This window comes from Cnephaeus nilssonii (assembly GCF_951640355.1).
Source record: "Cnephaeus nilssonii genome assembly, chromosome: 5".
NCBI lineage: Eukaryota > Metazoa > Chordata > Mammalia > Chiroptera > Vespertilionidae > Cnephaeus > Cnephaeus nilssonii.
In genome coordinates, this window is record NC_137076.1 from 60,833,420 (window position 1) to 60,845,899 (window position 12,480).

A 12,480-nucleotide genomic window follows, 5' to 3' on the forward strand; every position below is an offset into this window, starting at 1 on the left:
TAAATGCATACTAGGAAGGCAAGAAAGGCCAAAGATTAGAAAATCTATTAATGTAATTCACCACATGAATAAATTAAAGGAGAAAAACAATATAATTATCTCAGTACATCCCAAAAAGCATTTGTTAAAATTCACCATCTTCTGAGGATAATGACTTAATCAGGATTGGGACTTGATAAAGGGCATTTTTCAAAATCTAGCCCTGGCCAGTGTGGCTCGGTTGAGCATCGTCTCAAAGGTTGCCAGTTCGATTCCTGGTCAGGGCACATGCCCGGGTTTGGGGTCTATCCCCAGTAGTGGGCTGCAGGAGGCAGCTGATGGATGTTTCTCTCTCCCTTCCTCTTTCTCTAAAATCAATAAAAACATTTTAAAAAATCGATTGCAAGTATCATAATGAATGGGGTAACAATGCCAGCTTTCATCTTTTCTAACTAGCATTATTACTGGGGCTCCTAGCAAATACAAATAAGACAAGGAAAAGAAATAAATGTCATAAAGATCAGAAGGGAAGAAACAATATTGTTATTTGCAAATGGTTTAATTAACACAAAATTTAAGAGAATATATAGGTTTTAAAACTAGTGTTCATCAGGGTTGCAGTATTATAAGAGCAATAATCAGAAAATGAAACAAAAAGATTCCCATTCAAAATAGTAGGAAAAACTTAAGTATTTAGAGATAAATCTAACAATATTCAATATCTTTATGAAAACATGAATTTAACTTTTATTGAGGGACATAAATAAATGAAGATATATGTAAATTCCTTAAGAGGAAATTAGAAAATCTAAACAGACCAAAACTATTTTATTTCTTTAACATTTAATACAAACACACATGGACAAGTAAACATGTTAAAGCTATTAATTCCCCAGTAAATCTATAAATACAGTACAATTCCAGTGAAAATTCCAAGGGGACTTGTTTTTGGTAGAATTTCACAAACTCTTAGATAAAGGTCCAAAAATTGTCTAGTCAATTCTGGAAATGAATAAACTGGGTACATGCCCTTCTATCTGTAAAGCATGATTTTGAAACTATAGAAAATATCTAAATATGTTATTGGCCCATAGCTCATTTAGTGTAGGATAGAGTAAAGAACCCAGAAACAGAGTACCATATACCTGGTATATAATATACAGTGATTTAAATCGGTGGGAAAGGGTGAACTGTTCAATTAATTGTATTAGGATACTTGGCTTTTTATATAGAGAAAAGTAAAAGTAGATCCTTATTTCATACCCTCTTGTTTTTTATTTTTTTCAGTTGATTTATTTATTCTTCTTTATTCTCTTTCTCTATACAACAATCTCATCTTCCTCCCTATAAGCATCAAATTTAATTTGATTAATGGGTATTTTTTAGTGTATTGAGTGTATATATCCTGTGGTATATATTTAAAATTTATACAATGGTATTATGTATCTCACTTTGTTTCATACTTTTTAAAGTAATTACTGTCCTTAATATCCATTAATGTCCATGTTGCTTTGTATATATCTAATGTTGCTTCTAACTGCTGCACAATGTTCCATGATAGACACCCAACACATTTTTCCACTTGCCTAGTAAGGGATACCCATCACTCCTTTCTTATATCAGCTATTGCTGCATAACAAACCACCCCACAGTTTATTGGCTGGAAACAAAAAAATCTATTTATAGGTATATACTGTGGAGAGACTCTAGCATACATGCTTAAGAAAACCTAGGTAAGATTTTTTGCAACATTGTTTATAAAAGTGAAAATTGAAGCAATTTTATTTTCCAACTGGTAGATAATTTGATGAATAAAATGGGGTAAATTCATGTACTGGAATACTTTGTAGCATCTGAAAAGCATAGCTATATTTACTTATACCAACAGGTATAGAATATAAATCTTGAATGGAAAAAGTAAAATTTAGAATGGCATATATAGTATAATGTCATTGATGTACCCAAAGCAAAAACAATGCTATATATTCTGGGATACACACACACACACACACACACACACACACACACACACACACACACAATAGATATATACACAAAAACATAAAAGTATAAAAATAGACTGGAAGGCCCTGGCCGGTTTGGCTCAGTGGATAGAGCGTCAGCCTGCGGACTGAAGTGTCCCAGGTTCGATTCCGGGCAAGGACACATGCCCCGGTTGTGGGCTCGATCCCCAGTAGGGGGCATGCAGGAGGCAGCCGATCAATGATTCTCATCATTGATGTTTCTATCTCTCTGTCCCTTTCCCTTCCTCTCTGAAAACAATAAAGAAATATGTTTAAAAAAATATATACTGGAAGAATATATACAAAACTCATGTCAGTGGTTCCTTTTGGAGAGATGGAATGGTGAATAAAGACTGGAGGTAGTAGTTAAAGATGTTATCTTCACCTATATTAAAGTTACTACTTTAAGCCATAAATAACAAAATAGTTGGTCTTGTGTTGTGGGAATATGACTGTTTGTTACATTAGTTTTTGTAATTTCATGCATGTTTTAAATCTTTCTCAAAAATTGTATGAGATGAGTTCTTAAATTAGAAACACAGGTTATGCATTTCTAGCCTGGGATGATGGTGATGTCATTGACAGAGTATGAAACAAGGGAGATTTGTAGATAAAAGACCTTTAGGTATCAGTGGGTTTTCCAAATAAAGATGCTTACTAGCCCTGGTCAGGTGGCTCAGTTGGTTGGAGCGTTGTCCCATACACCAAAAGGTTGTGGGTTTGAACCCTGGTCAAGAGTCAACCTTTCGATACTTCTCTCTAACATCAATGTTTCTGTCTGTCTCTCTCTCCCTTCCTCTCTTTCTAAAATCAGTAAAAACATCCTCAGGTGAGGATTAAAAGAGTGATGCTTACCATACAATTGGAAATTAGAACTTAGAGCTAAAAAAATAAATAAGTCAAGCCTGAAGATGCTGGTTTTTTAGTCAGTACAGAAAGAATACTGAAAGCCTTGGTGCTGAACTGATGCTAGATACCATTCTTGATAGAATAGAGAATGAAGAGAGAAGGTGTCTAAGGATGACACTTTGGGAGAGCAGTCAGAATTAAGGGTGAAATCAACTGAAAAGAAATAGGAATAAAAACAAAGCCAGACAATTTATAATTTTACTAGAGGCCTGGTGCATGAAACTTGTGCACTCGGGGAGGGGTCCCTCAGCCCGGCCTGTGCCCTCTTGCAGTCCGGGAGCCATCAGTCGGACATCTTTAGCGCTGCTGCGGGGCAGGAGAGGCTCCCACCACTGCCGCTGTGCTCGCCGCTGTGAGCCCGGCTTCTGGCTGAGTGGCGCTCCCCCTGTGGGAGCACACTGACCACTAGGGGGTAGCTCCTGCATTGAGCGTCTGCCCCCTGGTGGTCAGAACACATCACAGTGACCAGTCGTTCCGCTGTTTGGTCAATCAGCATATTAGCCTTTTATTATATAGGATTATAATGAAAATCAAATGAAGTGAAGGATTTCAATATGGGGTAGTCAATAATGCCATTTGTTTGGATAAGTAGAGTCAGGTGAAGACTAAGAGGACTTTGCTGGGTTTGGCACTTATTAAAATCTCAGTGTTGCCTGGCCAGTGTGTCTCAGTGGTTGAGCATCAACCTATTAACCAGAAGGTCACGGTTCCATTCCTGGTCAGGGCACATGCCTGGGTTGTGGGCTCAATACCCAGTAGGGGACATGCAGGAGGCAGCTGATCAATGATTCTCTCTCATCATTGATGTTTCCCTCTCTCTTTCTCCCTCTCTCTTCCTCTTTAAAATCAATAAAAACATTAAAAAAAAACACACAACAAAGCTCAGTGTTGACCTTTGAAGCACCTTTTAATGGGTAGGGTGCAGAAGCTGTGTTTCAGGGGGGTAAGGAGATTAGCTAATCTGAATATTCCTTTTGGAAACAATCAAGATAGAATTTGAGTATAGTTGTAATGTTTTAGTTAAGAACTCCATTATAAATTTTTTTCATAAATATGCTAAAAAGAATCATGTATTACCCTTGTAAAGTTTCACAGGAATTACAATTTTTTTTTTCAGAGACTAAACATTCTCTAATAATAATAAAGAACCTAAGTCCTTGAAATTAGTTGTCCTAAATGTTATTTAAAACTAGAGGCCGGGGGCACATATTCGTGCACTGGTGGGGTACCTTGGCCTGGCATGTGCCCTCACACAATCTGGGACCCCTCAGGGGATGTAGGACTGATGGTTTCAGCCCCGATCTCTGCAGGCCAGCCAAGGAATCTGTGCACCGGGCCTCTAGTATGCATATAAGATATTTGGTTAATCTCTACCCGCCCTCCCCACTCCCCCCTTCCCTCTGAGATTCATCAGTCTGTTCCATGTTTCCATGCCTGTGTGTTGAGCGTCTGTTCCCTGGTGGTCAGTGCACGTCATAGCTACCGGTCTAACGGTTGCTTAGGCTTATATATATATACTAGAGGCCTGATGCACGAAATTTGTGCAAGAGTAGGCCTTCCTTCCCCCAGCTGCCGGCACCGGCTTTCCTCTGGCACCCAGGACCTAGGCTTCCCTCTGGCTGCCGCCCTGGGACCCGGGCTTCCCTCACAGCCCTGGCTTTGTCCAGAAGGACGTCCGGTTATTATTATAGATAGATAGATATAGATATTATTAACTCTTTTAACTCACTTTGCAGTGTGTCATGCACATATGGGTGCTTAATAAATGGTATTTGAAAACATTTGTTTGTTCATCATCCATTAGAAAAGACTAGCTGCAATAATCAGTTGACAGTTCTCTAGGAGTGGCTGCCAAGAATTGGAAGCAGTGTTTTCTGCCATTAAATGAAGAATCAATAAGGTCAAGGAGAGTCTGGCCCAGGAATAACCTAAGTAAAATGCAGAAAAGATGAATCTAAGCCAAATCTTCATTCTCAAAATTGGTCCATACTGGATCCTTATTCATGATAAGGTTTTCATGGTCCATAAATGCATATGGCAAAATAACTTAGGATAAAATAACTTTGTAAAATCATGTACTGCTTTCAGAATCTTAAAATAACCATGGTCCTTCTCAGAAAAATGTACATTTTAGCCAACAAAATTTTACCTTTTTTTGACCCCTATTAAAAAAACCCATGTCTTAAAAAGGCTTTTTTATACATATAAGTAATTTAATTTTCCTGTCTAGTAGCTCAAAATATAGTATAAATTCACTAAGCTATTTTGTATATTATACTGTCTCCAAAAATTTTACCCTCAATGGATGTTCTCTGTGAATTGAGGAGGCTTATTTTTTTTCTTTTGTCATATTATTTAGTGCTACCAGGTGTAGAATTTTTTTTTAATTTCATAAATCTTTTTTTAAATTTAATAAATCTTTATTGTTCAGATTATTACAATTGTTTCTCCTTTTTCCCCCCATAGCTCCCCTCCACCCTGTTCCCACCCCACCCTCTGCCCTTACCCACCCCCACTGTCCTCATCCATAGGTGTATAATTTTTGTCCAGTCTCTTCCTGCATCCCCCACACCCCTTTCCCCCCAAGAATTGTCAGTCCACTCCCTTTCTATGCCCCTGATTCTATTATATTCACCAGTTTATTGTTTATCAGATTTTTTTATTCACTTGATTTTTAGATTCACTTGTTGATAGACATGTATTTGCTGTTCATAATTTTTATCTTTACCTTTTTCTTCTTCTTCCTCTTCTTAAAGAATACCTTTCAGCATTTCATATAATACTGGTTTGGTGGTGATGAACTCCTTTAGCTTTTTCTTATCTGTGAAGCTCTTTATCTGCCCTTCAATTCTGAATGATAGCTTTGCTGGGTAGAGTAATCTTGGTTGTAGGTTCTTGCTATTCATCACTTTGAATATTTCTCCCATCTGGCCTGCATAGTTACTGTTGAGAAATCAGCTGACAATCGTATGGGTGCTCCCTTGTAGGTAACTAACGGTTTTTCTCTTGCTGCTTTTAATATTCTCTCTTTGTCTTTTGCTCTTGGCACTTTAATTCTGATGTGTCTTGGTGTGGTCCTCTTTGGATTCCTTTTGTTTGGGGTTCTCTGCGCTTCCTGGACTTGTAAGTCTATTTCTTTCACCAGGTGGGGGAAGTTTTCAGTCATTATTTCTTCAAATAGGTTTTCAGTATCTTGCTCTCTCTCTTTTTCTGGCACCCCCATAATTCTGATGTTGGTATGCTTGAAGTTGTCCCAGAGGCTCCTTACACTATCTTCATATTTTTGGATTCTTTTTTCTTTTTGCTTTTCCTGATGAGTGTTTTTTGCTTCTTTGTATTTCAAATCTTTGACTTGATTCTTGTGATCCTCTAGTCTTCTGTTAGATCTCTGTATAATATTTTTTATTTCAGTCAGTGTATGCTTAATTTCTAGTTGGCCCTTTTCATATCCTCGAGGGTCTCGCTAAATTTATCGGCCTTTTCTAGAAAATTCTTGAAAAACCTTATAACCGTGGTTTTGAACTCTATATCCAGTCGTTTGCTTTCCTCCATTTCTTTCATTTGTGACCTGTTTCTTTGTCTCTGCATTTTGGCTGCTTCCCTGAGTTGATAGAGTGGCTTTGTGTGCTAGGTGTCCTATAGGGCCCAGTGGCTCAGTCTCCCCAGTTACCTGAGGTGGACACTCTTGGTGCACCCCTTTGTGGGCTTGTTGTAGTTAAGCCTTGATTGTTGTTGGTATCACTGGGAAGAATTGACCTCCAGGCCAATTGGCTGTGAGGATCAGCTGTGTCTACGCTGGGAGAACTTCTGTTCTGGAGACACCCTTATGAGACTAGACTTGCATAAGCCTCTGTGCTCAGCTTGGATGGGGCGGAGTCTCAGGGCGGAGCAGACAGCATTAGTTTCCCGTCAGCCCTGCCCTAATAGGCCCCTGTGTCTCAGTGTCCCGTGGTAATCGCTGCAAGCACCTCTGAGAGAAAGTCGCCCTCGAGTTCCGCCCGCTGCCAGACAGTCCAGTTTCTCCCCGAATGAGTCTGGGTCCCCAGAGTCTCGCCCAGAACTGGAGTTCAGCGCAGTCGGGAGCTTTTGTCTCCCTCCCGCTTGAGAAAGGCAGCCGCACACTCAGTTGCCAGTCCCCTCCGCGCGCACGTCTCAGTACTTCTGCCTCCTGCAGCTCCTCTGAGTCTCAGTGTGCTTTTCTCTTCCCTTCTAGTTGTAGAATTTCCACTCAGCCAGCCTTCCTGTGGTTCTGGATGATGTCCGTTTTGTCTTTTAGTTGTAGTTTTGAAATAGTTGTGCGAGGAAGCAGTTTAGGTGTTTACCTATGCCACCATCTTGGTTTCTCTACCAGGTGTAGTATTAATGGGTCCCTACAACAGAAATGTACTCAAAGTAAGTGCTGGATTATTATTTGTTGAATAAATGAATGAATATGTGACTATGGGTTTAAACATCTTTATTTTAATAATATTTTATAAAACCTGGCCTTAAAACAGTAGAATAAATCCTGCAAATAGAGAATTAAAGAGTAGTATAAAACATATGACAGAATTCATTTTTTTCTTTGTGAAGCTATAGACTGCATTCCTAATCTATTGTCTATCTTACAGGGTTGATGAACCAGGCCTTACTTAATGGTCTTAAATCACTTGATTTCCAGTTTATTATTCTTGATAGATATGTTTTTCTTGTAGCTTAGTTTTCTTAACCTTTTCCCCCCGTAAGTATACCCAACACATCATACCCCAGCTTTGAATTTCATCCTTAGATTGGTTTTATCAGAAAAAAAAGCTTAGGCTGTTTGGCCTCCTCTTAATGTTCTCCCACCAATTCACTGCTCAAAATTGTTCCCATTTAAAAAATATTTCTCAGACTCTTTATCTATTGCTTTAGCTTTTGACATTAAAAAGCCAGACAACCATTTTGCAATTTATAATTCATATGTATAATAGTAAAATAGGTTTAATTTTTTATCCATTTTATAACTTATAAGCTTTATAGATGAAGATTGTTTTGTAGAATTTTTGTCCTTGAAATCATAGATACTGTGTAACTTTGGTCAAAATTTTAACTTTTACACATAGTTTCCTGATGTGTAAAATGAGGTCATTGAACTAAATCAGTGATTCTCAAATAATTTTACCATTGGTAGTTAAGGAGCTTTTAGTACTAAAATAGGAAATTGGCATTCTTCTCCCAAATTATAGAAAAAAATTAATGGATAGAATATCTCCTACCTATAATTTTTTAAAACTTTAAAGCCTGTTTTATCCTTTGTTTGTACTAGTATCTGATAGAGCACACCATTCTGAGTTGTTTTTTTAAGTGTTATATATTATCTCATTCATGGTAGGGAAAGAGATCGTGATGTTCAAGTTCCTTATTTTTTAAAAATCTCTTGGTGATATTGTCTCTAGGCTCCTTTCCAACCATAACATTTTTTTATTCTGTGCACTAGATAAAGGGAAAACACAAATGAATTCAACAGGGCAAGCTAAAAATAAAAAACATTGAAAACCTATATGGTATTTGAAATAATTGTATATTTATATATATAGCTCCCAAGAATTTTTCCACCATGATTACTACAGGGATCATAAAATCCATGGACTAGCCAAAGGTATCTAATTATTAGACTTTAATGATAATGGTTATATTATGAAGACTTGTTTTCAAAATGGAGAGGTTGGAGGATGGAAGAGTTGATGTCCAGACTATAAAGAATTATGAAATGGAAAGAACTGCTCGGGACTCTAGTTGAAAGTTAAAGGTCATTCACAAACTTTACCCTGTTCTTTCTTTATCTAAGCTGTGAAATGTCACAAGTTGGGAGTTCAAACTGCTCCTTCCTTCTGTATTAATTCTCTTTTGCAGATTAACATATTACCCCAAATTTAGCAGCTTAAACAATAAACATTTATTATATTGTGTAGTTTTCAAGGTAAAGGTTTGGGGAATGGGTTATCCTCGTGGTTCTAACTCAGGGTCTTTCAGGAAGCTGTAGTCATCTGAAGGCTTGGTTATTAGCACTGCAGGTTTTGTCTCCTAGTAGCTCTGTCACATGACCGGTGGCAGGAGGGCATTTTCCCTGCCTAATGGGCTTCTCCACAGAGTTACTTGGTATACTCAAGACATGGCAGTGAGCTTCCTATGAGAGAGTGACTCAAAAGGAAGAGATCAAGCAGACAATTTCTGAAGTCACACCCCATCACTTCAGCTTTCTTCTGTTTGTTAGAAGTAAGCCATTAAGTCTAGCCCACACTCAAAGGGAGAGGGGGAATTAGGCTCCACCTTTTGAAGGGAGGAATATAAAAGAATTTTCAGACAAGAAAATCCATAGGTACTAAATGCATCATAACAGATAAACAGGCCTTGTTACTTTGGTGGTTGGGGAGTGTTTGAGGGTAAGGGCTCTAAAGCCAGAGATGCTTGGGTTCAAATCTTGGCCCTGCTTCCCATTAACTCTGACCTCGGTCGAGGAACCTTAGAGTCCTCATCTATAAAATGAGCACAATAGTAATACCCATTTCATAGGGAGGTAGAGAGGAATAGGTGAGAAAAGTGAATGTAAAGCATTTAGCATAGTTAGTGGCTTTTATTAAAATAAGAATTAGCTATTTTTACCTTAATTTTTCTTGCTAGTACACAGCAATAACTGTAATGTTATCAGAATATGAATTTATTCTCTAGTGTCTACCTATTCTCAGTTTTTTATTCTGCTTATTAATACCCGCTTAATCTTTGAAGACTTGAGAAATGCAGATTGTGTGTGTGCATATACACACATATGCATGTTATATATGCACATATTCACATATGGTTTGAAAAAGTATGTGTATATTTAAATACTGTCACATTTATATTTTTTACATTTGCCATGTTGCTAAATTCTTCAAATATGTTTTTTTTTTAAAATATATATTTTTTTATTGATTTCAGAGAGGAAGGGAGAGGAAGAGAGAGAGAGAGAAACATCAGTGATGAGAGAGAATCATTGATCGGCTGCCTCCTGCAGCACCCCCTACTGGGAATCGAACCCACAACCCAGGCATGTCCCCTTAACCAGAATCGAACCTGGGACCCTTCAGTCTGCAGGCCGACGCTCTATCTACTAAGCCAAACCAGCCAGGGCTTCAAATACGTTTTTAATGAATGTATTTCTATTTCCAAAAGCATCCTATCTTTACTTGCTATTCCCAGTATATTATTGGTTTATAAAAAGTATTGATGGCTTTTGAAAGCCTAGTTAAAATAGCAATGCAGAATTCTATTTACAATAATAGCATGGCAGAATTGCATTTATAGTCCAGGAAATTGTGTTTTTTACAGAGCATTAAATATAAAGGAGTTTTTTCTTCATTAATTTTTATCATTAACACATGTACATAAAGTATATAGTATATATGTGTGTATATAATAACTGTGAAGTATTATGCAGGAATAGATACAGCTTCTATTTTCTTATAAAATATAAGACCTGGATATATATAATCAGGATGTATAGCAATTAAAACACACACACATACTATTCACTTTTTTTTTTGCTATTCACTTCTTAAGGTATAGATCAAGAAACAAATAGTAAAATAAAAAGTTAGGTATCAGGCTTTAAACTGACAGCCAAGCTTACCTGTCACATCCAGAAAAAAACACACAAAACCTCTGTCTTACATTACTCTCTTCCCTTCTAAATACATGAAAAACTACTGATTGATAGGAGTGGAAATTCAGATATGTTATAATTTCAATTATCTGCCTAAAGGCCTGGAAACTAAGTCTAAGATGCTGCCTATCAATGGATGATCCTTATTTTAAACTGACTAGATCTAAAAAATAAAAGCTATCAGTCATATATTTCCTTTTGTCCAAGGAGTAGCAAGTTTACCTACTGCAAGAAAGAGTTCCTTATTTGGTTTAAGGGGAGTTATACTTTGGAAATGGCCTATAGGCTCTTTTTTAGGAGGGTGGGGATCGTGATGGTTGGGCCAGGGGAAAGGGCCAAAAGAATAAATTAGTATTCAGAAGAAATAAAAAAGATAAAAAGTCATAGCTATGTAAATTTATTCCGAAGTTGCACTGACATGTCAGGCAAATATTTTTAAAATGATATTGTATTAATATTACCACTGGAGGAATATTTTTCTCTAGATTATCAGCACAATTCATTCAATTCTGATAATAAAGACTATGCCTTATTGTCACTTGTAACTGCCAAGTCCTTTTTGTTTTTATTCAGCAAATACTTATTGAGCACTTACCATGTAGGAGGCACGGTTGTACTTAAATTTTGTGTAGGAACAACTTTGAGGAAAAAGTTGTTTCAAACTTTTTTTTTATTATCAAACTTTTTTTATATTGTGAAATTCTGAAACTAGGGAAGCATTTTCGTAGTTTTTGTTTTCATGAAGCCACGTCTGAATCATTTTATTGGTTTGATTTCCTGTGTTAATAAATTTGTAGTCAACAAATGGCAATTTACCTCCCCCTTCTATTGTATTTTAATATGAACTTCATTTGTAATGAGGTTTCTATCAAAAAGATTTTTTAAAAGTAGATGATGCTATAAATGAATACGTTTATTTGTTCCCCAATGAACCTAGCAGAAGTGAAAGGGTGCTTGAAAGTCATGGCTATCAAATTGAGGAAGGATAATCAGATCTCCCAGGGGTAGGAGTGTTGTGTTGTTTACTAATAAATGCCTGCTTAGTGTGCCTTCAACGACGAAAAAGGACGCAGTGGTCTCTGAAGTAGTTGGAAGTGTCTTACTTCCCAAGTACAGCTTTTAGAATATTTTGTGGATATGGCTTTTTTGGGGGTTGGTATTCCTGTTTTAAAGTGCAGCCTTTTCAAGTGAAGGGGTTCCATGTTGCCTAAGCTTTAAAACGGCCAAAACCAGTTAAAGAGCCACCTTTATTTACAGCTGCGGGACGCGGCGTTAGGGCCGTTCCAGGAAGAAAATTGGGCTCATGGCTCTTCTCCAGAGCGGGGACAATTGCAGACTTTCCTTCCGCAGAGCGTGAAATGCGCCTCTTCCTGCCGCGGGCCCGCCCCGCCCCGCCCCGCCCGCGGCCCCCGGGGCGACCCCAGCCTCAGGTGTCCCTCCCGCCGCGGCCGGCCGGCCGGGCGCTCCGGGGGCGTCGGGACTTCCTGTCTGGGCGCGGGGCGGAAGGATCGCGTTGCCAGCCAAGGCGGCCGCCGCCGCCGCCCCTGCCGTTAGGTGGTGGGGTTTCTCCGCCCGGCGGCGGGAGGCGGGCCGGCCTCGGCTTCCTGTCGGAGGACGCGCAAGGATCTGGGCGTCGGTGTGTGAGCGAGTGCGTGAGTGTGTGTCGGCCGCACGGCGTGGCTCGGGCCGCGGGTTCCGCCTCCCCCCGCCGCCGCCGCTCACGGTGGAAGTCAATGTGCAGCAGCAGCGCCAGCCCGGGGATAAACATGGCGACGTCTCTGCATGAGGGGCCCACGAACCAGCTGGATCTGCTCATCCGGGCTGGTAAGGGCAGGGGAACTTTTCTCCGGTGCAGCGGTGCAGCGGGCTAGGGGTGCACCCCAGGCGGGGTGCCTCCCCCGCGGC

General features: G+C 39.0%; 1 protein-coding gene across 4 annotated transcripts in view; it reads left to right on the forward strand.

Moving 5' to 3' along the window:
* ELF2 (E74 like ETS transcription factor 2) overlaps positions 1–12,480 on the forward strand; it is a 93,831-nt gene that overhangs the window by 57,029 nt on the left and 24,322 nt on the right. The window contains exon 1 of one of the 4 annotated variants that reach the window (XM_079771711.1): positions 10,945–12,399. The exons of the other annotated variants lie outside the window; for them this stretch is intronic. Within the exon in view, the coding sequence (XP_079627837.1) occupies positions 11,934–12,399 (466 nt within the window). The 5' untranslated portion in view covers positions 10,945–11,933. Of the gene's footprint in view, positions 1–10,944; positions 12,400–12,480 lie in introns of those variants that run through there. 4 annotated transcript variants of the gene reach the window in all.